The 24381-nt window shown below is 39.1% G+C and overlaps 1 protein-coding gene across 1 annotated transcript in view; it reads right to left on the bottom strand.

Annotated features, from left to right (window-relative positions):
• Positions 1 to 24381, bottom strand: part of LOC149286005 (proprotein convertase subtilisin/kexin type 5-like) — a 352398-nt gene that overhangs the window by 118137 nt on the left and 209880 nt on the right. The window contains exons 11-12 of the mRNA XM_089494526.1: positions 6357 to 6474; positions 4667 to 4876 (exon numbers count right to left, since the gene is read on the bottom strand). Coding sequence (XP_089350652.1) covers positions 4667 to 4876; positions 6357 to 6474 — 328 coding nt within the window. The remainder of the gene's footprint in view (positions 1 to 4666; positions 4877 to 6356; positions 6475 to 24381) is intronic.

Raw genomic sequence — 24381 nt, 5'->3', positions numbered from 1 at the left:
AAATAGATTAGATGACAGCTATGTAGTGGCTCTCTATATCTAGTAACCCCACAGCTATGATCTTTAGGAATGGTTTACTTTGTGTGTGTGCACAACCCTTAGGAATATTGATTTTTTTTAAAAAAATGTCTCATTCTTATTAGATGAGTTGTTCATTTGTTGCCATTGTTATGATATAAAATTTATTATGGCATTTATATTTGTTCTGTATGGATATTTTTAAAAAGCTATATTTGTTATGGTTTTTTCAAAAAGAACCAATAATAATAATAATAATAATAATATGAAATTTTATTTATATCCCACCTTTTCCTGACGGATCAACCCATAGATGTCAAGTATGTTTATTCCAAATAAGGTCTTGTCAGAATCAGGACCTTTTTGACTTAGCTAATGCCTTCTGCAACAGCAGGTTTTACAGAGGTCCATTTAAGTCCTTATATATATATCAAGCAATCACCAGACTGTAAAACACAGGAGAGAAATGGTGATTTCCTTGTACTTTGCTTATTCCATGCATTGTTTTGTGATATCAGTGGTAAGCTATATATTGTTTACAATAGTATATTCTTAATCTTCTATGCTTATTGTAATAATTAATTGATTATGAGGGAAGTTATATGCTTATAACTTTTTGTGGACATGTAGACACTGCAGCCGCTGATGAAGACTTTATATCGAAATGTGTTTGGCTGGTGACTATACTGGAGTAGAATCACAGAACATTCTGCCTGAAAACTGTATTGGAGTGTAGCCACAGAACAGTCAAGCCTCTGGATACAGGCTTGGTTCTTCAAGGACTTCTATAATTACAGCTATTGATTATCATTTCTTAAAGATCCCAAGACCTCAGTCCTTATTTTATCTATTCAATGTTTCTTTTATGGATGTTGTAATTTTTATTCTACTTGATTTTGTTTTGTGCTTTTCAAACAGCAGATAAATACTTTGCATATCATCCATATAGATTGTGTTAGCTTTCAAAAATACCTGACTTCCCCTTTTTTCTTTTGCTTCTGTTTGTTAGCCATTTAGTAACCATAAGAATTTGTTACTTTTCAATTGCTGTTACATTTTCTCAAGAGTCTTAGTTGAAAAACTTTATGAAATGTTTATTTACAAATTGGACTAGATATTGTTTTCCAGGGTATCTATATAACAGCCTATATGAACTAGAGGACAACCTTAAAAACCATCACTGTGCAGGGGTTGTTCATCATAGCTTATCTTCCCTTTCTAAATATGACTTTTGTGCTTCCTGTATTTTCCTTTTACTTCCTTTTGTCCCTTCTTCTATAAGTATATCCAATTTAGCAACTTTTACTAATTTAGAAATGTCAAGGACATGTAGGTCTTAATTATCACTACTTTTACAAGCAGCAGAAAATGGTCCAGGAAATGACAAATGACATGATCCATGGACTGTTTACAAAGTAATTGTTATTTTTTCATATTTTTATGTAAACCCATTAAAAATGAATCATAGAATCATAGAGCTGGAAGAGACCACAAGGGCCATTCAGTTCAACCCACTGCCATCCAAGAATACATAATGAAAGCACTCCCAACAGATGCCTGTTCAGCCCCTGTTGAAAAACCTCCATAGAAGGAGACTCCAGCACACACCAATGGAGCATGTTCCACTGAAGCTACGCAGGGTAAAACTCTAACATTCTTTTTTAATCGTTTAACCTTCCAACACACACACACCATTTTATTTCTAAGTAGTTTAGGAAGACTGTACAACTAATAAGTATGTCTTTGTAATTCAAGGCCTCTCAGCAATAATATATTTCAGATTAAACCCACAAGATAAATGCTGAAATAAGTTTACTGAACTCAGTTTAAAAAAAGTATTAATGCTATTAATCATGCACATTTAAGATCTTCTGTGTCTGACAAAAATGTGTCCATTAGTCAGAAGCACAACACTAGCTTCAGGACATTTTTATCTAAAGGAGAGGGGGGAAATTCCAATTATTTGCTACTATGGTATCCTTGAAGTTGTACTTATACTGCTGTGATACTCATTTGTTGTCCTTCCTGGGATTAGGGCATTTCTGATGGGTTGATTTCTAGGTTGCAGCAGGGGTGCTTACACACTCATTCGCACACTGACCCACTACTAGCATGCACTCTTTATCTTGTCATGCTAGTACTTAGAAGCTCCCATCGCTATGTCTGACTTGAAAACAGGGTACTTGGCTGCACCCATGTGGCCAAAGGCCCTATTTCAGCATCAGATATGGCAAGGGGGCTTCTGAATACCAGTGACAGTGCAGCAAAGTAAGGAGCATGGAGGGGCCATATAAAATGCTGGGGTTTGCTGAGGAGTTTCCAGGTCTAAGACTAACACAAGTCAACTACACCCTGATTTTTCCCATTCTGTAGAAACTATATAGCAAAAGCATTTACATTTCTATACTGCTTATCAGTGAACTCAGCACTCTCTCAGCAGTTTACAATCTGTAAGCCAATTGCTGCCAACAAGCAGGGTACTCATTTTACTGACCCGTACAAGGATGGAAGGCTGAGCCAACCTTGGTGCCCTGTCTGGGATCGAACTCACAACCTTATGGCTGCAATACTGACATTTAACCACTGTGCCACTGGGGCTCCCTTCATATCTTGATGCACTTATGAACTGTTTTTGGTTTTGCTGAGATCACATTACTTTCCCATTCCCAGGCTTTCACCTTTATTAGCTTTAATACATTCTAGCTTCAATCTCAACTGATTGTTCTCTCCTATTTGTTGAGATTATAGAGAGACCTGGCTGAATTAGGCACATTAAAAATTAGGTAAAACTGGAGAAAGACTGCATGTGAATCAACAGCAAACCATGTTTCTAAACAGTGGTTTTTGTCTTCCCAGTGGTAAAGGCACTTATTATAATTCTTAAAAATGCCAGTGGCTCATTCACATTCAGGGACTGATATATTCAATTCACTTTCCCAGCTTATTTTAGAACCACTAGTGCCTTGATAGGTATCTCTCAATATATATTGATAGATACAAGAAACTGAACCCTTAACATTTCCAGAAGGATCACTGCACAACATTTCAAAGGGGGTCACAGATCTTAACAATTCCCCCTTCCAAAAAAGACTAGAGGAGAATGTTTTAATTTGGTTAATTTGATACCATGAAACTGACAGGGGGTCTAGAGTTGATATCTGGTCATCAGCCCAATGAAATCAAGATCAGCCTTGACCAGAGAGAATTTTTTAAAGCTGGTGCACAAATGGTATATGACCCCTATTAGATTATCACAGATGGTAAAATCCATGTCACCCTTATGCTGGCAGGGATGCCCAGTTTCAGGGATATATAACCATATGTGGATGGACTGCCCCAAAATTAATTCCCTTTGTCATCAAGTGCTCAATCAGATTGCTTTAATTACTAAACAAAAAATCAACTTCTGCCCAGCTCCCTTGTTACATTCAATCTATACTATGGATAATAAACATTTAAGACACAGAATGCTGATTATGTTTCTCTTGACAGCAGCTCAACTTGAAGTGGCCAAAGCTTGGAAGACAGGATTTGTGTCCCTAGATAATTGGTGGAGTAGAGTCTAGGACCAATGCTAATGGAGAAACTATTGGATAAAATGAAATGTAATTTAGTACAACAAAACCAAGAATCTTTTTAGGAAAAATAGCTTCCTTGTATTGATTATGTTAACACAAATTATATAACTGTCCACCCACCACCTTGCAAGTTGTCACTATGGTCTGATGTTTTTCAAACAATTCAGTCTATATAGGATTATATATGTGTGGTGCTTTTGAATGCCCATTTTTATAATTGTAATATTTTGTGGGGTTTTAACCATCTTTTATTGTTTTATTTTTTTGTATAATTTTTATTTTTAAAAAAGGCCAGTGGCTGTCTTGATAACAGTGCCTTTATTTGTCTGTATTCAAATTCAAATGTCTTTTCATAAATATTATCACCAATTCTATAGCAAAGAATACAGAGACTGGCCAGTATGACTATTTCCAATAACAATAAAATATGTCCCCTTTTATCTTGTTGTATCTATAAGATTAAACATATTCTGTATTCTAAATATGAGATTAATATATTCACCCAATTTATCCAAGCAAAATCACTCACTGATAGAGGAATTCTGATCAACAAGGCTGGACTGACCCTAGAAAATCATCTCATACAAGTTTCTGAAATGTCCAATTGGAAACTCTTTATGTTCAGGATCAAAACTCAGTTTGAACAGACAGTTTCAGAAATTAAACTGATATTCATGACATTATTAGGTTTGGAACACTCAGTTCACACTGTAACTTGGTTTATGCCATCCTAGTTTTGGAAGGAGAAATAGAACAGCACCTGTCATTAAAAGTAATTGCTCAGTCAGCCATATCCCTAAAACATTGATCCTTTTCACTTCTGTATTCTACAATGATCTCAATAATCAAGGATCTGACAAAGTGTATTTCACACAATGCTGAAGATAACAGGGTTATTCCAGCCACTGCTGATATTCATAGTGGCAGCAAATTTCAAATTTGCACTTCATTTTTTCACTCTCCTTACAATTTGTATTTCTAAGTTCATCTTCCCTCATTCTTATTTAAATTGCAACGCAGTCTGGGGATGTCAAAGGTGAGTTTTGATTAGTTGCAGATGGGTGTTTTACCTGTTAGCCAAGAGCTGAGATCTTGTTCCAGAAGGAGAAGTCAAATAAATTGCCAGGTCACCCCTCCGGGGATGCGTGATAGTGATGCGGACTACAACATGCTCCAGATAAACGACATGGTGATTTGGATTATCTGTGCAGCCTGTAGCTTCATATATTGAGCGAACACCATTATCTGGTCCATTCCGAATATTATCTGGCCGTATTGTTCTGTTTCAGAAACATCAAATATAGTTATGGCCTTCATAAATTATTTTTATAGATAACTTTCATCCTGAAAAACTGAACATTCACTTCTGTTCGTGCTGAAATTAATAGTCTTTTTATTAAATTTTTGGACATCAGTTCAAAGCTTTGCTTTCTATTTACTAGATGAAATCAGTGACTACAAGCTAAAGATAACCATCACCAAAAATTAGTTCAAAGAAGTCTTGTATTCAGGAACATAATCTATATATATTTACTCTCATTACAAATTATTCAACCTTTAGAAGTAGCTTGTTCCTAATCCACAAATAAATGATGACACAAATGATATCATAAGCCACCAAAATGTTCATGAAACTTTTCACTTATTTTATATACTACCACTAAATCACAATTTATCAACAAAATATCAGTTAAAGCTCTAGAAGAGATGGAACTGTTTTTACCTAGCAGTTTAACATGGGAATTTTTAATTGTGTTTTAAAATTTTATTCTTAGGTTTTAAATGAATCTTTTTATGGGTAGCCTTGGGACCCACTTTGAGGAAAATGCAACAGAAATAAAGATAAGCAAAGAAACAAATGACATGAGTTATTACACAGAAAGACTTTCTCTTTATCTAAAAATAGGGAGGGGGTTAAAACCTCCTCCTACTGTCTTAATCAACTAACAATGTTCACATGATGGCTTAATGTTGTGGAACAACTAATGAATATTAGTATTTTTTTTCTTATTTAAGTGTCCATGAAAGTGAGCTAGGTAAATAATATATTTTACCAACGGTCTGAGCTGCATGCTTTTTAGGACAAGTGCATATATCTGGTAAATGCATGAAGGGCACAGGGAGAACTAGGGCATCATTCTCAAATTCCATAAATTCAACTGTAAGTCTGAATAAAGCCCATGTGTACATGGGTTGCACATGTCTATGCTTTCTCAGTGTGGTTGGGAACCATTCAGTAGGCAGGTTCAGAGACCACAAAAGCTGAAAACATAGGATTCAGATGACAGAGCTAAAGCTCAGAAGGGTTCCTGGGACAAATGTGTTGCACTATCAACAAGTGGCTCCCTATATTAGACTTTCTTAAGTTGATGTTTGTCTTGGCACTGTGCAACTGAACTTAAACAGACTCTTTTCCCAAACTGATGTTCAATAGGGAAATGCTGCAAATTTCCAAACGTAACTCTTTTTCTGGACAGCTGGAGTACTAGGGACCATTCTGCACCAGATCCCCAAAGGTAGCACTATTTCCAAGATGTAGTAAGGCCAGTAGGCCACCAGCAAACACCAAGGCTGTTTTTATGATTTTTGAGGCCCTACAGCACCCCCTAATTTCTCCCCATTTCTTTACCCATCTCATACCCCTAGGGAGTCTAGGGAACAATTTTAGCACTTTTGGGGACCCCAGACTAATTTTAGGCCTGGCCTTTGTAAAAATATTAAGTCAACTGGGAGTCAATAAATGTCTTCAACAAATATTACTTGATTTGCCGATCTGTGTTCTCAACACACACATGCTGTGGAGGAACTGTTGTCCACTTTTCTGCTTCCATCACCATGGCTTCAGCATCCATCAGTCCAAATCCATATAAGTGGCTGACTGCAAAATATAAACAGAATTGTTAGCATTACAAAATATTTCTTCACTCTCTCATAGAATTCAATACTCATTGTACACAACACCTTGATTCAAAGTAACAACTCTATATGATCTGCCAGAGTTGCTAGAGTCCCATATTCATTGTTCCAATGTTAAGCCTGATATACTTTGATCCACAGATTCATGCTCACTTTATTGAATATGAACACAAGCACAAGAACATTATTGAGGAACACTAGCACGAACTCAGTAATAAATGGAAAGAACAAGGACTGGTTCCAGGGTTGTGTCAAGAACACTGTACAATAGTCTGCATACTCCAGAATGTTCCAGGTCTTAACTAATACTGTACTTGGCAGTAGCAACAGAAAAATACATATAAAGTCATGACAAGCATGTTGAAAAGAGATGCAATGTACTACATTTTAGAAATGTTGTTTTGAGCTACATCTCACTGAATCACCCAGTCAGCATTGCCACTGCCCTTACTGGCTGTGTTTTGGAAGCTATAATTGAAAAAGTAATGTTCCCAAACATGCTTGAACTGGTGCATCCTTGCAGACATTGTATATTTGTGCTCATTTTGGCATTGGTCTTAGTCAAAGCTTTAAAAGTAAACAATGGAGGTGTATAAGGAATTAAGTTCATAATAATACTTGTTAATCAAAGAATACAAAAATGCTATGCTACAGTTTGCAGCAGAAGCTTCAGTTTGACACAGGACAAATTCCAGTGTTTAAAAAGTTTCAGTTGTATCCCTTTTTCAATATATACTTCAAATGCCTTTTCCCCTCAAACTGTAAGAACAGGAGCCTGGATTAAGCTCACGTTAACACTAGATAATATGTGCAATGACTGTGTTACATAAATGAATAAAATTATTTTTTGGATTCACTATATTATGGTATAGTGCTGAAATTCTATAATTTTTTCCGATAATGTTAAGATAAATTCTGGGAAACAGACATTAATCAACTTTAGAAATCCCTACTTTGACCAACCACTGTCCTTATTTCACCACACTCTTCAAAGGATAAACAGAAAAAAAATACTTTTTTAAAAATAGCCTATTATTTTAAAAGTCGAATATTTCATTCCTGAGAAAGAGATTACCACCCAAGGTTACAGCGCCTATGTTAATTTCCTATGATTGATATTATTCTTAATGTTTCAAAACTTTCTTTTTGGTGATAAGGAATGGGTAGGAGTAGGATACACTTAACATTTTAAAAATGCACACACACATAAGTAATTCTCTTCACTGCCTCCTAGATTAAATTCAGTGGTGCTGCTAAGGACTTCCTCATGGAAATAGACCAGACAGCTGATATTTGGCTGTCTGCACCACTTGCACTTCAAAGCACCTGAACAAATGGGTTTGGCCAGCAGCTGCAGGTATGAAGACAGTATGATCATTTTCACAGACTAAATAATAACAGTTTGGAAAGACATTACACAACTGATAAAAGTAGCTGATTCCCTAATCTTGAAAGAAAGATGTCTTCGTCCATTTTTTTCCATGTGTATAAATTAGAACTGGGGCTATTGTTTGCCTAGCTTAACTAATTCTGTAGTCTTTGGGAATACTATATAATCTCTTATCCAGCATTATACTAGGCCAGGAGCACCTTCTATGTAATATATTAGAGCTGTACTTGCCTTTATATCTTCTTCAGAAAGAGAATGGGGTAGGCATGTTCTTGTATTTACTGTGAGTTGGACAGCACTACTGGAAAGGGCAATATCAGCATTGCCTTTTCTGTGACAGTGAAGGCCAGTCTAGCCTCTGTACAGTGAAGACAAACTACTGCTTCCTTTTTGTTAAATATCTAGCTTTACTTGGCACAGGTGTACCTTTACACCATAGTGACCAATTTTTATTACCACCATGGACCACACTGTATTTCTGTCAAAAATGTGACCAAAAGTCTACTTTCAGTTTGCACATCTGAGTTTATGATTCTGGGGGCTTTGCAGAGGATAGAGGTCATAAAAATGTAGATGGGGTTGTAGTTTCCCCATTCCTGCTTTATATCACTGGAGATCTTGGATATCTGTGATGGCAAGAGATCTTATTCCAGTGCAAATAACCAAGGTAATTACTGATATATTAAAACGGGGAGAAATATGCAGTGAACACATAATTTGCCATCACAGTCAAAAGAAATTCAGTTGCCTTGGCTGTCCAGCAAGGATGCAAGTAGGCCTTCTGGGCAGTGTAAAAATTGTGTGTGTGTGTGTGTGTGTGTGTGTGTGTGTGTGAGAGAGAGAGAGAGAGAGAGAGAGAGAGAGAGAGAGAGAGAGAGAGATTTACACTAAAGAGCATTGGAAATTTGAAGAGCATCTTAATTTTTGCTGCCACAACAATTTTATTGTTTGGGTGATTAAACAACTGAATATAATATGTACAGACACTAAATATGTTGTTCAACATTTCCTGGGCCTTTTTATTTAAGATATTTCTCAAACTTAGTCATGTTCAATTAGAGTTTATCACATCTCTAGCTGTACCTCTTGAGGAAACAGCAACCCTAACTATTATTCTGTCTTCTTAGCACCAAGCCCAGGTGTTTTGCTCCCTATCTAGTAAATAAATTAGCTGTCCCATGCATAACAGCAAACAATGTTTTACTACAACGTACAGTAAAGATTACACTTGTAGAGGCTTGTAAAATGTATTTTTCTACAGGATAAAATCAACCCAGACCTTTAAAAATGGCATTAAATGTTATTTAGGATTATTTTTGAGATTTTATATTACAATTGCTTGCTGTTGCCAACTTTCCTATGTCTGAATTCCCTTTCATTATTTTAACATACCAGAAATGTATATGAGTTAGTTTGATTTGAGGGGGGAAATGAAGTGTACTGGATTAAAAAATAATGCTCTTTTTATGAGAGAAGGGGTAAAACAAATCTCCTCCTTAAAATCAAAGCCAAGTTATGGTTCAGTACTGAAGAACAATATTAAAATAATTTTACATAAGGTTCTATCTGCATAGTGCATACATCAACAAAGGAGTAAAAATGTTTCCAAATCAAAGTCAAAACCATAACTCCATTCAATAATCACAATATACATTTACTACAAATAACTTCACAGATTAACAGAGCAGTTATATATATCTTTACTTAGTAGCAATCCACATTGTATGCACTGGGTTTTAAGTAGGTTTGCATAGGATTGCAGCTTTCAGAAAAATATTTCTGAAAATACATACATGCCATATATTTATTCCACATATCTAGTTTGGTGACTGTTATTTTTAAAATTTTTGATATGTCCTGTTTCTACAGGTGTAGACTATTTGAAATGAAACAGAGCCCTACTTTTTCTTTATGAGGATCTCATTGACCTCATTAAAAAATTCCTCTCCACTCCGCCCATTTTCATATGGGTGTCCCGCCATGGTTTTTGTTGTTAAGTTCCTTCAAGTCACCCTTGACTCAGAGCAACCCTGTGAGTGGGAGATCTCAACAATCCCCTATCTTCTACTGCTCCTCTAAGGTCCTGCAGGCACATGCCTGTGGCCTCCCTGATTGACTCTAACCATCTGGTGTATGGTCTTTCTCTCTTTTTACTGCCCTCTACCTTCCCCAAAATCATTGTTTTTTCTCATGAATCATGCCTTCTCATGATGTGGCCGAAGTGCAACAGTCTTAATTTAGTCATCTTGGCTTCCGGGAGAGTTCAGGCTTGGCCTGTTCTATAACACATTAATTTGTCTTCTAGGCTGTCTATGGTATCCTCAGCACGCTTTTCCAACACCACATCTCCAATAAATTGATTTTCTTTCTATCCGTTTTCTTCACTGTCCAGATCTCATATCCATAAATGGTAATGGGGAATACAATGGCTTGGACTATCCTCACTTTAGTGTTCAGAGTAATATCTTTGCACTTTAGCATCTTGTCCAGATCTTTCATACTGCTCTTCTAGTCTTCTCCTGATTTCTTGTATGTAGTCTCCATTCTCATCAATGTTTGACACAAGATATGGGTACCCTTTGACTGTTTCAGTTTTCTTGTCAGCTAGGATGAATTCTTGTAGATCCTCCATGGTCATTACCTTTATTTTCTTGATGTTCAGCATTAAGCCTACCTTGGAGGTTTTCTCCTTAACTTTGTTCAGTAAATATTCCTAGTCTTTCTGTGTTTTTGCTAGTAGTATTGTGTTGTCTGCATATCTTAAGTTATTAATGTCCCTTCCCCTGATCGTCACTCCTTCTGCCTCTGAATCCAAGGGCTGGCACAGACTGGCTCTAAAAGCTAGTTTCCTGGTGGCTTGGGGGCATGGTGTTTAGACACCATATGCCCCCAAGATGTCCTGAAGCCACCCAGTCAATCAGATGTGGTGGCTTCAAGATGTCTTGGGGTGTGTTTGTGGTGTTTAGATGCCACACACTCAGAAGTTGCCCTCGAGCTGTAGTGGGGCACCTGAAACCCAGTCCAAATAGCAGCAGATGTTTTCTGCTCCTATTTGAGCCAGATTTCTGGTGGACTAGGGCCATGGCATATGCTTCTTGCCCATCTGTTTCTACCCTAAGTGTGCTGTACATACAATACTCTGTTTCTCCGTATTCTTCTAACAGCAACTTCCTGAATCTAATAGGTAGTGGACTGGAACCACTCTGAGTAGTGCTACCCATTCCAAAGGAGTTTGGAACAAAATTAATAAGTTGATTTAGAGTTATGGAGCACTTTGGAAATAACATTATTCAGTGGAGAGGAATCAGAAAGTGGGAGGGGAGAGTGTTGGAGTGGGGGAAGAACTTCAAGGACTTGCAAATTGAAAATAAATACTAATTTTTGAAAGGTAATATATTATCCTTTGATTTACAGTTCATCCATTGTCCTTTAAAATTAGCTGCTGAATATGATGTTGATATCTGAGGAAGTTGGATATTTGTCTGGATTTACTTTGCATGGAATATAAATGTGATTTAGGCCCACAGCTAGAACAGTACTTTATCCATATTATTGATGTATTAAATGTTTACCTTTTCCAGAAAAAAACTGGCATTGAAGGCAGCTAAAAACAGTAATATTCAAACAAAAATACAGTAAAATATGAATACAATTAATAACTCAATAATAAAAAGAAACAGCCCCTTTCAGGCATAACCCCTTTTAAGTGGTGTGCCTGAGTTGCAAAAAGAGATTGAGAGAGAGAGAGAGATCCTCATGTCCTGCTTCTGTGCTCTCAGAAACAAATGGTTGGTCACTGTTGGAATCCAGAGTCCACTGTGGGAAACCAGGTGCTGGACGGATCCAACAGTGCTCTTCTTATGCTCTATTATATGTATCAACATTAGATATTCATCAGTGTTGAAAATATGACCATGTCCACGTTTAGGGTACTTCAGATGAGGTCCAGAAATTGGCATTCAGATGCATGCTGCCTCTAATTCTGGCAGTAGCCTACAACCAACATGAGCAGTAGCCAAGAGCTTTACTTCATTCCATAAAATTTACCTAAGAACTTTCCACAGATGCAGGGATGTCGCTAAGGGGGTGCAGACTGGATGGGATGAGATCCCAGAGGGGTGTGTGTACACCATCTAATGTAAACGTTTTTGCTCAAAGTTTTTGTGAGCATAACAGTCAAGCCCTTCTTTGGCATACTATTGTTGTAACTTACCCTTGGACAACTCAGATGAAAATAGGAGGCAAATTAACAGGAAGCTGCAGCTCCTGATAATGGAACTCCTGCTGAGTATGAGGATATGTGGGCTGGGGCAGTAGGGGACTCTTCTCCCCAGGAGGAGTTGGTAGAGGATGCAGATGCTGAAGATGGCACAGTCCTATCTTTTGTTGACCAGCACAGAGAGAAATGCCAATGCCAGAGCCTGTTAAGTTATAGACGCTGACTAGAATAGGCACTAATTAGATACCTGTGGCCTTAAAGTAGCTGCCCATTAATATTCTAGCCATTCTCCCTCAGCCTTAGCACTGACAACTGTCTTATCTGGTTGCCTGAAAGTACAGTTGTCCCTCCATATTCGCTAGGGTTAGGGGAATAAGACTCCCATGAATATGGAAAAACAGCAAATAACAAAAACACCATGTTTTTACCTGAAGGACACCTCTCTAGGAATCTCTAGGTCCTCCAGTGCAACTCTGTGGTCAATGCCCAACGTACATTGACCATAGAATGGCATTGGAGTAGCTACAAATAGTCTTTCAGTGCAACTTTTAGTTAAAGTTGACCACAGAGTTGCACTGGAGGACCTAGACAGTCCTAGAGAGAACATATTAATGAAATCTGTGAATGATCAAATCCGCAAATATCAAAGCCGCAAATATAGAGGGATGACTGTACTCTCTCATGTGCCTGTATTTATGGCTTTGAACCAGATACAGTTTGGACTATTCTGTTTAGTCCTTGCTGGCTTGTCTTTCTGGACTTCTAACTTATTGTAAGGACTTCTGGACTAGCTGATGACCACTCTTGTGATTCTCTCTTCTTCTTGCTCAGGTAATCCATGAATGACTTGGACTGGACTGACAACCAGACAGCTATTACACACTAACCATTTGCTTCCTAGAGAACTTGCTGATTTGTGTTCAGGACAATTATAATTTAGTTATGAGAATTCCTGGTGGTACCTGTCTTTGAACTCTCTCTCTCTCTCTCCACACACAAACACACACATACTGTGTGTGTGTGTCTCTCTCTCTCTCTCTCTGTGTATTCCTTGTGGTACCTGTCTTTGAACAGTCTACTGAGCCACATTTTTTTTTCATTGGCTTGGATTAGTAAGAGTGTTGTTGTTTTTTTAAAATGTGTTTTATAAGTCTGTAACTCTTAGTGTTTCCTTAGATAATTTTTGACTGGAAAATGTTTTTACATTTTGTAAGACTGTAACCCTTGGAGTTCTCCTAGGAAAGCTGACACTATTGATTCTGAGTAAGCTTGATGTGTCTCCAATGTATTTGCAAAGAGCCATTAGGTTTACTATTAGAGAAATCAAAATTAGATTGCTATAATAGGAAACAGAAATAAAGTCATAAAGAAATAGGAAGTCTCTAACAAAGGGAAAAAACAGACAGCATCTTCAGCTGGCTTCAGGGTGGCATGGGGGCATGGCCTTCAGATGATGCATGCCCTGATGCTGGTGTCATGACACCCACCTGACCAGATGGCAGGCAGCGTTGTGGTGCTCCAGCAGCATCGTGTTTACAGGCCACATGCCACAGGAGCACTGCAAAGCCACCACTATGGAAGAAAAGGTGTCCTTTTCCAGCACAAAAAGGAGTGACCTTTTTCTGCTTCTTTGGATTGGGGCCATGGTATGTGGTTGCCATGGCTCCCATCTGGTGCTTGAACGAATGGCGTTAAGCCGCCTCTATACAGCTGTCTGTTTCAGCCCAAAGTTGCAAGTGCATGAATATATAAAAGTTGAACAAATTTCTGGTTCATGACTCTCCAAGGTAACTCGAATCCAAAAGGCACACTTATCAGCGAAGAAAGGAAAAACCAGATATGATTACAACGCTATTGGAAGAAATAAGAAAATTAAGGACAGATTTAATGGAAACAAAGGTTGAGCTAAAATCTGAGATTAAAGATACTGAAAAGGGAATTCGTCAAGAAATAAGATCAGATATGAAAGAGATAAATCAAAATATTACAAAATTAACTACAGAAATGACAGCAACGAAACAGAAAATACAGAAAATCGAAAAAAGGAGTGACAACATAGAATCTGAAATGGAGAAGATGAAGAAAAGATTTGAAGAAGAGCTGGAAGAAAAATCCATATGGGAACAGAAATTTAGAGATAAATGCATTAAGATAAGGGGACTACCAGAAGAGAGAGACGAGGACCTCATGGATAAGACAGCAAATTGCTTGGCAGATTTTTTGGGTAGAGATCCTGTTAAGTTTGAATATGAAATCGACCGGCTGTTTCGCGTGAACTCTTACATTGCATCACAAAGACAATTGCCGAGGGATGTGATCGTTTACTTTGTGAGGAAATATGTGAGGGATGAGGTTCTAAAAAAACACAATGAAAATCCCCTGGAATATGAAGGACAAACTTTGAAAATATTTAAAGACATTCCCATGAAGCAATTAAGGAAGAGAAAAGAGTATCAATTTATAACAATAAAACTAAGACAAGAAGCTATAAGATACAGATGGGAAGTACCAGAGGGTTTAACCTTCTGGTTTAGGAAAAAAAGAATTACAATTAAGACTGTAGAAGAAGCAAGAAAATTTATGAAACATTTTAAATGTCAACAGGACACGTCAAAAGAAGAAAAACAAGAAGAAGAAAAAGAGAGACAGTCAAAAAGGACAATGGTGACTCGTAGGATGGAAAAGAATTTAGAACAGCTGAAAGAGAAAAAATCAACACGGGTTGATGAGACGGAGATTTATGGAGAAGGAGCTACTGGGGGATTAGAAGAAGAAAAAGAAATCGAAGAGATAAGAAAGGAGGATGAAGAAGAGATGGAAAATGTGGACGAGGAAGCAGGTGAAGAAGTACAATAAAGTACTTCCAGGTGGAGAGCATCTGGATAAGAATCAAAGGGGAGGGAAACAACAAGGGTGTTACGGTGGGAGTCTACTACAGACCCCCAAGTCAGACTGAGGAATTGGATGATATCTTTCTAGAACAGATGACCACACAGTCAGAAAAGAGAGATGTAGTAGTGATGGGTGACTTCAACTTTCCTGATATTTGCTGGAAGTCAAACTCAGCAAAATCCTCAAGGTCTAGCAAATTCCTCACTTGCCTGGAAGACAATTTCATGGTCCAAAAGGTGGAAGAGGCAACAAGGGGGTCATCTATTTTAGATCTGATCCTAACCAACAAGGATGACTTGGTTAATGGGGTGCAAGTGGTGGGATCCTTAGGTGGAAGCGACCATGTTCTCCTGGAGTTTGTTATACAATGGAGAGGAGAAGCCAGGCAGAGTCAGGCATGCATCCTAGACTTTAGGAGAGCGGATTTCAGTAAACTTAGAGAAGTATTGAGGGCGATTCCATGGTCAGAAATACTAAAAGATAATGGAGTTCAGGACGGATGGGACTTTCTCAAAAGGGAGATACTGAAGGCACAATTTCAAACAGTTCCAGTGAGAAAGAAAAACGGGAGGTGTCTCAAGAAACCAGGATGGATGACTAAGGAACTTTCAACCAAGCTAAGTTTGAAACGGAACATGTATAAGAAATGGAAAAAGGGGGAAATCATGAAAAAGGAATTCAAAGAAATAGCAGGCATGTGTAGGGGTAAAGTCAGAAAAGCTAAAGCGCAGAATGAACTCAGGCTTGCAAGAGAGGTTAAGAACAATAAAAAGGGCTTTTTTGGATATGTCCTCAGCAAGAGGAAGAAGAAGGAAATGGTAGGGCCACTGCGTGGAGAAGATGGCAAAATGCTAACAGGAGATAGAGAAAAGGCAGAATTACTCAACACCTTCTTTGCCTCAGTCTTCTCAGAAAAGCCAAAGGGTGCTCAACCTGAGGATAATGGAGCAGAGGACAGAATAGGGGAATTTCAGCACAGAATAAGTAAAGAGATAGTAGAGGAACACCTTGTTAATCTAAATGAATTTAAGTCTCCGGGACCAGATGAACTCCATCCAAGGGTATTAAAAGAACTGGCAAAAGTAATATCGGAGCCATTGGCAATCATATTTGAAAACTCCTGGAGAACAGGAGAGATCCCAGCAGACTGGAGGAGGGCAAACGTTGTCCCCATCTTCAAAAAGGGGAAAAAAGAGGATCCCAACAATTATCGTCCAGTTAGTCTGACATCAGTTCTAGGAAAGATTCTGGAGCAGATCATTAAACAGAGAGTCTGTGAACATCTAGAAGGCAATGCCATAATCACAAAAAGTCAACATGGGTTTCAGAGAAACAAGTCATGCCAGACAAATCTAATCTCTTTCTTTGACAAAATTACCAGCTTGGTAGATGAAGGGAATGCTGTGGATATAGTATATCTTGATTTCAGTAAGGCCTTTGACAAGGTTTCCCATGACATTCTTGCAAACAAGCTTGTAAAATGTGGGCTAGACAAAGGAACTGTTAAATGGATCTGTAATTGGTTGACCGGCCAAACCCAAAGGGTGCTCAACAATGGCTCCTTTTCATCCTGGAGAGAAGTGACCAGTGGGGTCCCACAGGGCTCTGTCCTGGGCCCAGTGCTATTCAACATCTTTATCAATGACCTGGATGACAGAATTGGGAGCATACTTATCAAATTTGCAGATGACACCAAATTAGGGGGAATAGCTAATACCCCAGAGGACAGGATCAAGATTCAAAATGACCTGAATAGACTAGAAAGCTGGGCCAAAGCTAACAAAATGAAATTCAACACAGAGAAATGTAAGGTATTGCACTTAGGGCGGAAAAATAAAATGCACAGATATAGGATGGGTGACACCTGGCTGAATGAAACTACGTGTGAAAGGGATCTAGGAGTCCAAGTAGACCACAAGTTGAACATGAGTGAACAGTGTGATGCGGCAGCTAAAAAGGCCAATGCTATTTTAGGCTGCATCAATAGAAGTATAGTGTCTAGATCAAGAGAAGTAATAGTGCCACTGTATTCTGCTTTGGTCAGGCCCCACCTAAAATATTGTGTCCAGTTCTGGGCGCCACAATTCAAAAAGGACATTGAGAAACTGGAGCGTGTCCAAAGGAGGGCGACAAAAATGGTGAAGGGTCTGGAGACCATGCCCTATGAGGAACGACTTAGGGAGCTGGGGATGTTTAGCCTGGAGAAAAGAAGGTTAAGAGGTGATATGATAGCCCTGTTTAAATATTTGAAAGGATGTCATATTGAGGAGGGAGCAAGCTTGTTTTCTGCTGCTCCAGAGAACAGGACCCGGAACAATGGATGCAAGCTACAGGAAAAGAGATTCCACCTGAACATTAGGAGGAACTTCCTGACAGTAAGGGCTGTTCGACAGTGGAATGCACTTCCTCGGAAGGTGATAGAGTCTCCTTCCTTGGAGGTCTTTAAACAGAGGCTGGATGGCCATCTGTCAGGGATGCTTTGATTTGGATTTCCTGCATGGCAGGGGGTTGGACTGGATGGCCCTAGTGGTCTCTTCCAACTCTACGATTCTATGATTCTATGAATATCTTTAATAATACCAAGAAATGGAGAAATTAAAACTCTTGACATGGAACGTACAAGGATTGAATACACCACACAAGAGGAATTTTTTTTTTCACTTATTACAGAAACAAAAGTTAGAGGTAATCTGTCTGCAAGAGACGAGGATAAGAAAGAAGGATATTAAACATCTGCGAAATCCAAAACTAGGCTTAGAATTTGTTGCGGCTTCAAATCAAAAGAAGAAGGGAGTGGTGATGTATGTAGACCCTAAATTAGACCCAAAGGAAATTGTAATAGATAATGCAGGTAACTATTTGATAATTGAATTGAAGACCCAGGGTAGAACACTGATATGTGTCGGAATTTATGGAGTATTGGAGAATAAAGGAAGATTTTATAATAAATTGCTGAATGACTTAAAAGAATTAAATTTTGACGATTTAATTTTAATGGGGGACTTGAATGGTGTAGTAAATCCGGGACTAGATAGGAAATCAGAGAAGAAAATAAAAGAATCACAGGGTAAATTACCAAAGGAATTTTTCGATTTAATTGATTTAATGAAAATTCAAGATGCATGGAGAATGAAATATGGAAATGCACGAGATTCTTGGTTTTGATTATTCACAGCTCTCTTCATCCTCCTCCAACCTGCCCCTTCAGCTGGCGATGGCAAGGGACAGAGGGAGGAAGATAGGCTGGTGCGCCCCAGCCTCTCTTCTTCCCCTTGCCAACCCATCCCCTCAGCTGGCTATGGCAAGGGATGGTTGGGGGGGGGGGGATGAAGAGAGGCTGGCAGGCTTCAGCCTCTCTCCTTTCCCCCACCCACCTGTACCTTCAGCTGGCCATGGCAAGGGGTGGGGGGATGGAGAGAGACTGGCTCAAGCCTCCTCTTCATCCCCCACCCTTCTGTCCCTTCAGCTGGTGATGGGAAGCCAGCTAAAGGGACGGGAGGGTGGGAGATGAGGAGAAGGCGCCATGTGCCTGTGCCTCTTTCCCCCCACCCTCCAGTCCCTTTAACTGACCCCCAGAGCCAGTTAAAGGCAGTGGAGGGCAGCACAAGAGCCGGGTGAGCTCCCTCTGGCCCCTCCCATGTCTCAGACAGCTGTCCAAGGCATCAAAGGGGAGCTGGGCAGGGCTCACCTCATTCGCAGAATTTCCGTATTCATGGAGGTCCTGTTCCCCTTACCCTGGTGAATACAGACGGATGACTGTACTTTGCTTCCTTACTGTTTTAATCACAACTTTTCAACTAATGTAATTATAGGAGAACAGTGTGTTTCAGGGTCAGAATATTGATTTCAGTCTTTCTAGTAATATGTTATGTGCAATCATGATAACCATTTATTTTAATATAAAACAACAACTTCAATATTCAGAAATATATACTACAAGATCTTCAGTTTTATCAATCAAACATTATTATTTCACCAGTGTAACAAATAATTTTTTAAAAGATAATAAAACTAACATACTGTAGTTCTTTCCAGTTTAAATATAAATTTCTTACACCTGTACAGTTTCTACAACAGAAGACAGTAGATTGCTTTTGTGCTTCTGAGGCTCTCATGTAAACTGATATTACAATTGCCCTGTTGTATATTTCTACCAGCTTCTGTTTTTGGCTGTTCATATGTAAGCAAATTAACCAATTTATATACCACCAGTTGTTTTTGTTGTTGTTGTGTGCCTTCAAGTCATTTCTGACATCGTGACCCTAAGACAAAACTGTGATGGGGTTCTTGGAAAGATTTGTTCAGATGAGGTCTGCCATTGCTTTCCTCTGAGGCTGAGAGAGTGTACCTTGCCCAACAACACTTAGTAGGTTTCCATGGCTGAGCAGGGATTTGAGTCCTGGTCTCCCAGAGTTCTATTTCAACAGTCAGTATACTATGGGGCAGAACAGGCAGGCAGGAGGCCATGGGGCCACAGCAGCAGTGGTCCCGATGCCAGCCCTTGCCACAGTCCCAAATGGACCACGGAAAGGAGTGGAAAAGATCTGCTCCTTTTGGGGCCAGGTTTGGGACTTTCTTACACGGCTTGGGAGCAACCCCAGCATGACTTCCATGTGGGTTGGTTGTGTGCATCATTTAAATGCCAAGCTCCCAAGCTGCATGGAAGCTGGCTTTTTATGCCCATCTGATTTGAGCCTACCTCACACTAGCTCTATATTCACAGCAGATAAAGATTGTTTTGATGTCTCCAAGAGAGAAAGGAAAAATACTGTTTTCTAGGTTTTCATCATTTTAAATTGTGTGAAATGAAACAGCATGTTGAGAAGTGTGATATGAGTGAGCAATGGCTAGATAGTACAGTTTGCCACCCTTTCTGTAATTGCTAAATGTGCAAAAACAGTTTAGACAATGATTTATCAAAGTGTCTTGTTCCAGAGCAGATATAAAATAAAAATCTAGAATATTGCAGCATTGTGAGTTGAAATAATCTTTGGATTCATTTGGCCTGTAGAAATTTAATAAGCAATGTTGTACTGAATGTCTATTCCTCAAATGGTGTAAATTCAAATAGATGTAAAGAGCTTCAGTAATTTTCACTCATGGGGGTTAATGACTTATTTGTAACTCTTTCCACTTCTGACTTGAAATCAGATGCAGCAACTGTTCAGAGGTACTATGTTACCATGCAAATAAGTGAAGCAGTCCACTGAAAAGGCATGCTGACCCACTTTCAAGTGCCAGCTTTCACTGAGTCTTTGTTGAATAAGAGACTCCTCAAGGTTTTTGCTGTTTCCTCCCTCAGATTTCTTATTGCAAAAGAAACAGTCCCCTTCTCTCCTGCAAACTTCACAGACCTCCCCCCACTGTGCTTCAGTCTGTTTTAAAGCCAGTATTAAGCATGTTTACTGGGAAAGAGGCCATAACATTGCAGCTTCAGTTAGTTTCAGAAGCCTCCTTCTGACATACGCATTGTTATGAATTTGCCATAGAAGAAACATGTTTCAGGCATCAAGAGAATGGTGGTACCATTTCCACAAGAGATTCAGCCTGATTAGAGTAATTCTTTCTATAAAAAGCAGGCCTTTAATCATTATTCTTGGCTGCAGTTAAGGACAATAGTGAAATATTACACTAAATATTGCCATGTGCAAATAGTAAAAAAACAAAACAAAACTGTTCCAGTCTTGCCAGCAGCAGTGTGCAAGTCTCCCTCCATCTCCCATACACTGAATAAGCTCCAAAATTGGATGTTGTTATTTAATCTAAATTGTTGGGTTTCCCTTCATCCAAAACTAACAAAAAGTTTAAAGAGAGTTACAGTTTTATTGGAACCATTTGCTTAGTATACACTGCCAAAATAATTTACTTAAAACTATTCTTTTATTTGGGTTAAAGTTGATTCCTGAGTACCACAGTGATGGGATCATTTTAGTCTTTCTTTTACTTTCAATTCCAACTTGAAGTAAATTTAGAATAATACTGTCAAGTCATATTATGTTCCTAATATACATTAATCCATGACATTGATCAGACTGAGGTTAGGGAAAAGATCAGCTTTGTGCCTTAAAAACAAAATAGAACTGCTGGATCAATACAACTACATATTTAATATTGCAATGTATCAAATATTATCCACACTTCTAATTGCCAACTATGGCAATGTACTACTGAACGGATTTCATGAATTGTGGTGGAAAATACGACAGATATGGCAATCTAGATATTACTTCACAAGTGTGTGTTCACCCCTCCCCCCACAGATCCCAGGTGGCATAGTGAACCATATGTCAGTATTTTTATCCTAACTTGTGATTATAAACTATTATTTTGTATATCTTTTTGCTGATGACAGATAGCAAAGCTTTCATCCTTGCTGTATATTGCTATCTACCTGCTTGAACAATGGCCTGTTACAGACAGGCCAAAATAAAGCTGCTTCGAGTCACTTTGGAGATATGGTATTTCAATGATGCATGCGTCCTAAGAGTCCAAAAGCCGCACCAAAGCTGCACTCCAGTCCTTAGAACTGGCGCATGGCTTTGGTGCGGCTTTTGGCCTCTTAGGATGCATGCATAATTGAAATACCATACCTCCAAAGTGACTCAAAGCAGCTTTATTTTGGCCTGTCTGTAACAGGCCAATATGAGATCGCCTATGTTTGCTACACTGCAAAGCAGAAAGCACTTTTTTAAAGTGCCAGAAAGAAAGAATGGAACTACTTCAGCATTCTCGCCTTTCTTTTACTGGTCTTCCCATCCACCATCTTCGGCCTCCTCTAGCATGCAGGTTTACCTCTGTTGCAAGTGATGAGCCCAGCGAGTAAGAAATGGAGTGGCTCCACTATTTTAGGCCATGTCTACACTGAAGCAGGGGAAGATGGATTATCCTGGCCCTGGAGCTGCCCAATCTTCGTCATTTGCAAAGCCCTCCATCCTCAAGCTGGGTGGCTGACCACACAAGCATCTTGCTGAGCTGCCTGATGCATCTGCTGCTGCTGCTGTGGGTCATTTCCCTCTGAGGTCAGAACAAGGCATCCAGCAACTGTCACATGGCCAGGTGTCTTATTCTGACAGGTGGCAGCGACAGATGTGCTGGGTGGTTCAGCAGGATACGCATGCTGTAAGCCATTTGGCTTCAGAATGGAGGACTATAGATCTTCCATTAAGCTCTGGAGCAAAGGGGGACTTAAAAAAAACAACACAGTAAGAGGGGGAAAGCCCAGTTCTTGTGCTGAATGGGCCAACTATTGTCTCATCGGCTCTCACTAGACCCTGTCTTTGAGCTGTGGATTGCCAAGGGAAAGTGGGGAAGCCATTGTATTTAGCAATAGCAAGTACATTTCTATACCGTTTACTGGTGTTTTACAGACCGCCCAAAAGGGCGGTCTGAAAAGTGCCTTCATTTGCTGTGTGGAGGAGCCTCAGTGGCCAAACCGTGCGGCTCCTCTGCATCTTCTTGCAGCGCACTTGCAGCGTCATTATCGCCGTGTGACGTGCGGACGCTAGGCGTCCGCGACATCAAGATGGCGGCACCCGTGTAGAACAGGCGCAGCCATTTTGTATGTGCCAAGCGTGTACTAGGGTTAGGGGCATCCGGAAAGGACGCCCCTTTTTAACCCTAGTATGTGCTCGGCACGTACTTTCGGTGCGTATGTAACAAGCCACTGATGTACTAAGCCGTTTACAAAGGGTAAGTTAACTTCCCCGCGAACAAGCTGGGTACTCATTTTAGCGACCTCAGAAGGATGCCAGGCTGAGTCTACTCTGGAGCTGATAGTGAACTCACAATCTTGTGGTTTGTGGGCGAGTGGCTGCAGTACAGACATTTAACCATTGCGCCACCAGGGCTCCATATCTGGCCCTTTAGACAAGGCCCTAGAATTCTGAAGTAGATAGATACAACTGAGGTAAGAAGTTGGCCCTTATAACCTTATCCCAAATAATAAAGTAGAATGGCAATCTTGTCCTGTTTCCATGGGACAGAAAAGTGCATACTTTCCCAGTGAATGAACATTGGAATCAATCCTACAAACAAAATAGGGTGGACTCAAATTGAGTCTTTTTTGCATTGTGCACTTCCACTGTGAGACCTTCTGGAATAGGTTTGGGGGACAAAGGGGAGTTACAGAATGTAAAGAAGAGAAGAAATTTAAGTCACACAAATAGACTTCTCCTTCCAAGATATCTTCCTTTGCAGAGATCTAAATATATATTGTACTTATAAGGTAAAAATATATTAAAACAGACACTGTAGTAGTAAAATATTGTACTTGTAAAGCTTCCCCCACAACTTAGCTTGTAGGAGTAACAAAGTAAGAAAAAGAAACAAAATGAGAAGAATGTTATTGTTTTTAACTTTGTAAAGATGATAGGCTTTAGCTTCATGTCCAACAGCCACTGATGTACTTTATTATTCTGGTATACTGATGGTATTTATCTGATAGTTTGCACAGATTTTGTTCTGGTCATGATTCAGCAACCTAATGGAAAAAGAATAATCTTTCTGTTTCCAATAGTATACACATTTTAAATGTGTTTAAAATAGGTTAGGACAAAGAAGGACAGTAATGAAATGTCCACAATACATGTTACAGTTTGTTTTTATGCCTGAATTGATTCCATGTGTAGATTAGATCTGATGGGAAATAAGAAATCATGTGTTGTAAATATCCTCCCAAACACCAGACTTTGGCTTATATCCAAAAGCTACTCCCAAAGATATGAATGAAAACAAGGATCACAAGGTGTGAGATGAGGGAACCAGAGGCCAGTTAGCCATATAGGAAGCCTCTGTAGGCCACATGCGTCCCATGGTCCAGAGATTCTCTGCCCCTAGAATTATAGAGCTGGAAGGGACTGAAAGTGTCATTTAGCCTAACCCTGTCTTGCAGAAAAACACAACAAAAGCACTCCTGAGAAACAGCCATCCAACCTATGTTTAAACCTCCAACCTCTAGTGATCAAGGAAGGCAGAAGGCCTATATGTCAAATTATAACTGAGCCCAGAGGTGGAGTTTTTTTGCATGCTGTATCTATTCAGATTTTTTTTCTACAGACATTTTAAATCCTAGCAGTTTTTCACAGGTTCCCCCCCCCCCCCCCAAAAAAAAATCTTCACTCAGGAATCTAGCTGTGTGCGCATACATGCACACTCCTGGCAGTTTGTGCAATTTCAAATTTGATTGAATAAAATCACCATATTTTCCAGGAGGATATAAACTGATTTATTTTTTCATTTCATTTCTATGCTGCCTTTCTCTCAGAAAGCGACCCAAGGCAGCTCACAAATAAAACCATTTAAAAACTTTACAATAAAAATTTAATAGACAATTATACTAGGTAAAAAACATACAAAGCTGCAAACATAAC

Source organism: Sceloporus occidentalis, unplaced genomic scaffold, assembly GCF_023333645.1.
Source record: "Sceloporus occidentalis isolate IW3139 unplaced genomic scaffold, rSceOcc1.0.p SCAF_73, whole genome shotgun sequence".
NCBI classification, from domain to species: domain Eukaryota; kingdom Metazoa; phylum Chordata; class Lepidosauria; order Squamata; family Phrynosomatidae; genus Sceloporus; species Sceloporus occidentalis.
The sequence above is the reverse complement of the archived record's forward strand: the minus strand, read 5'-3'. Positions and strand labels throughout refer to the sequence as shown.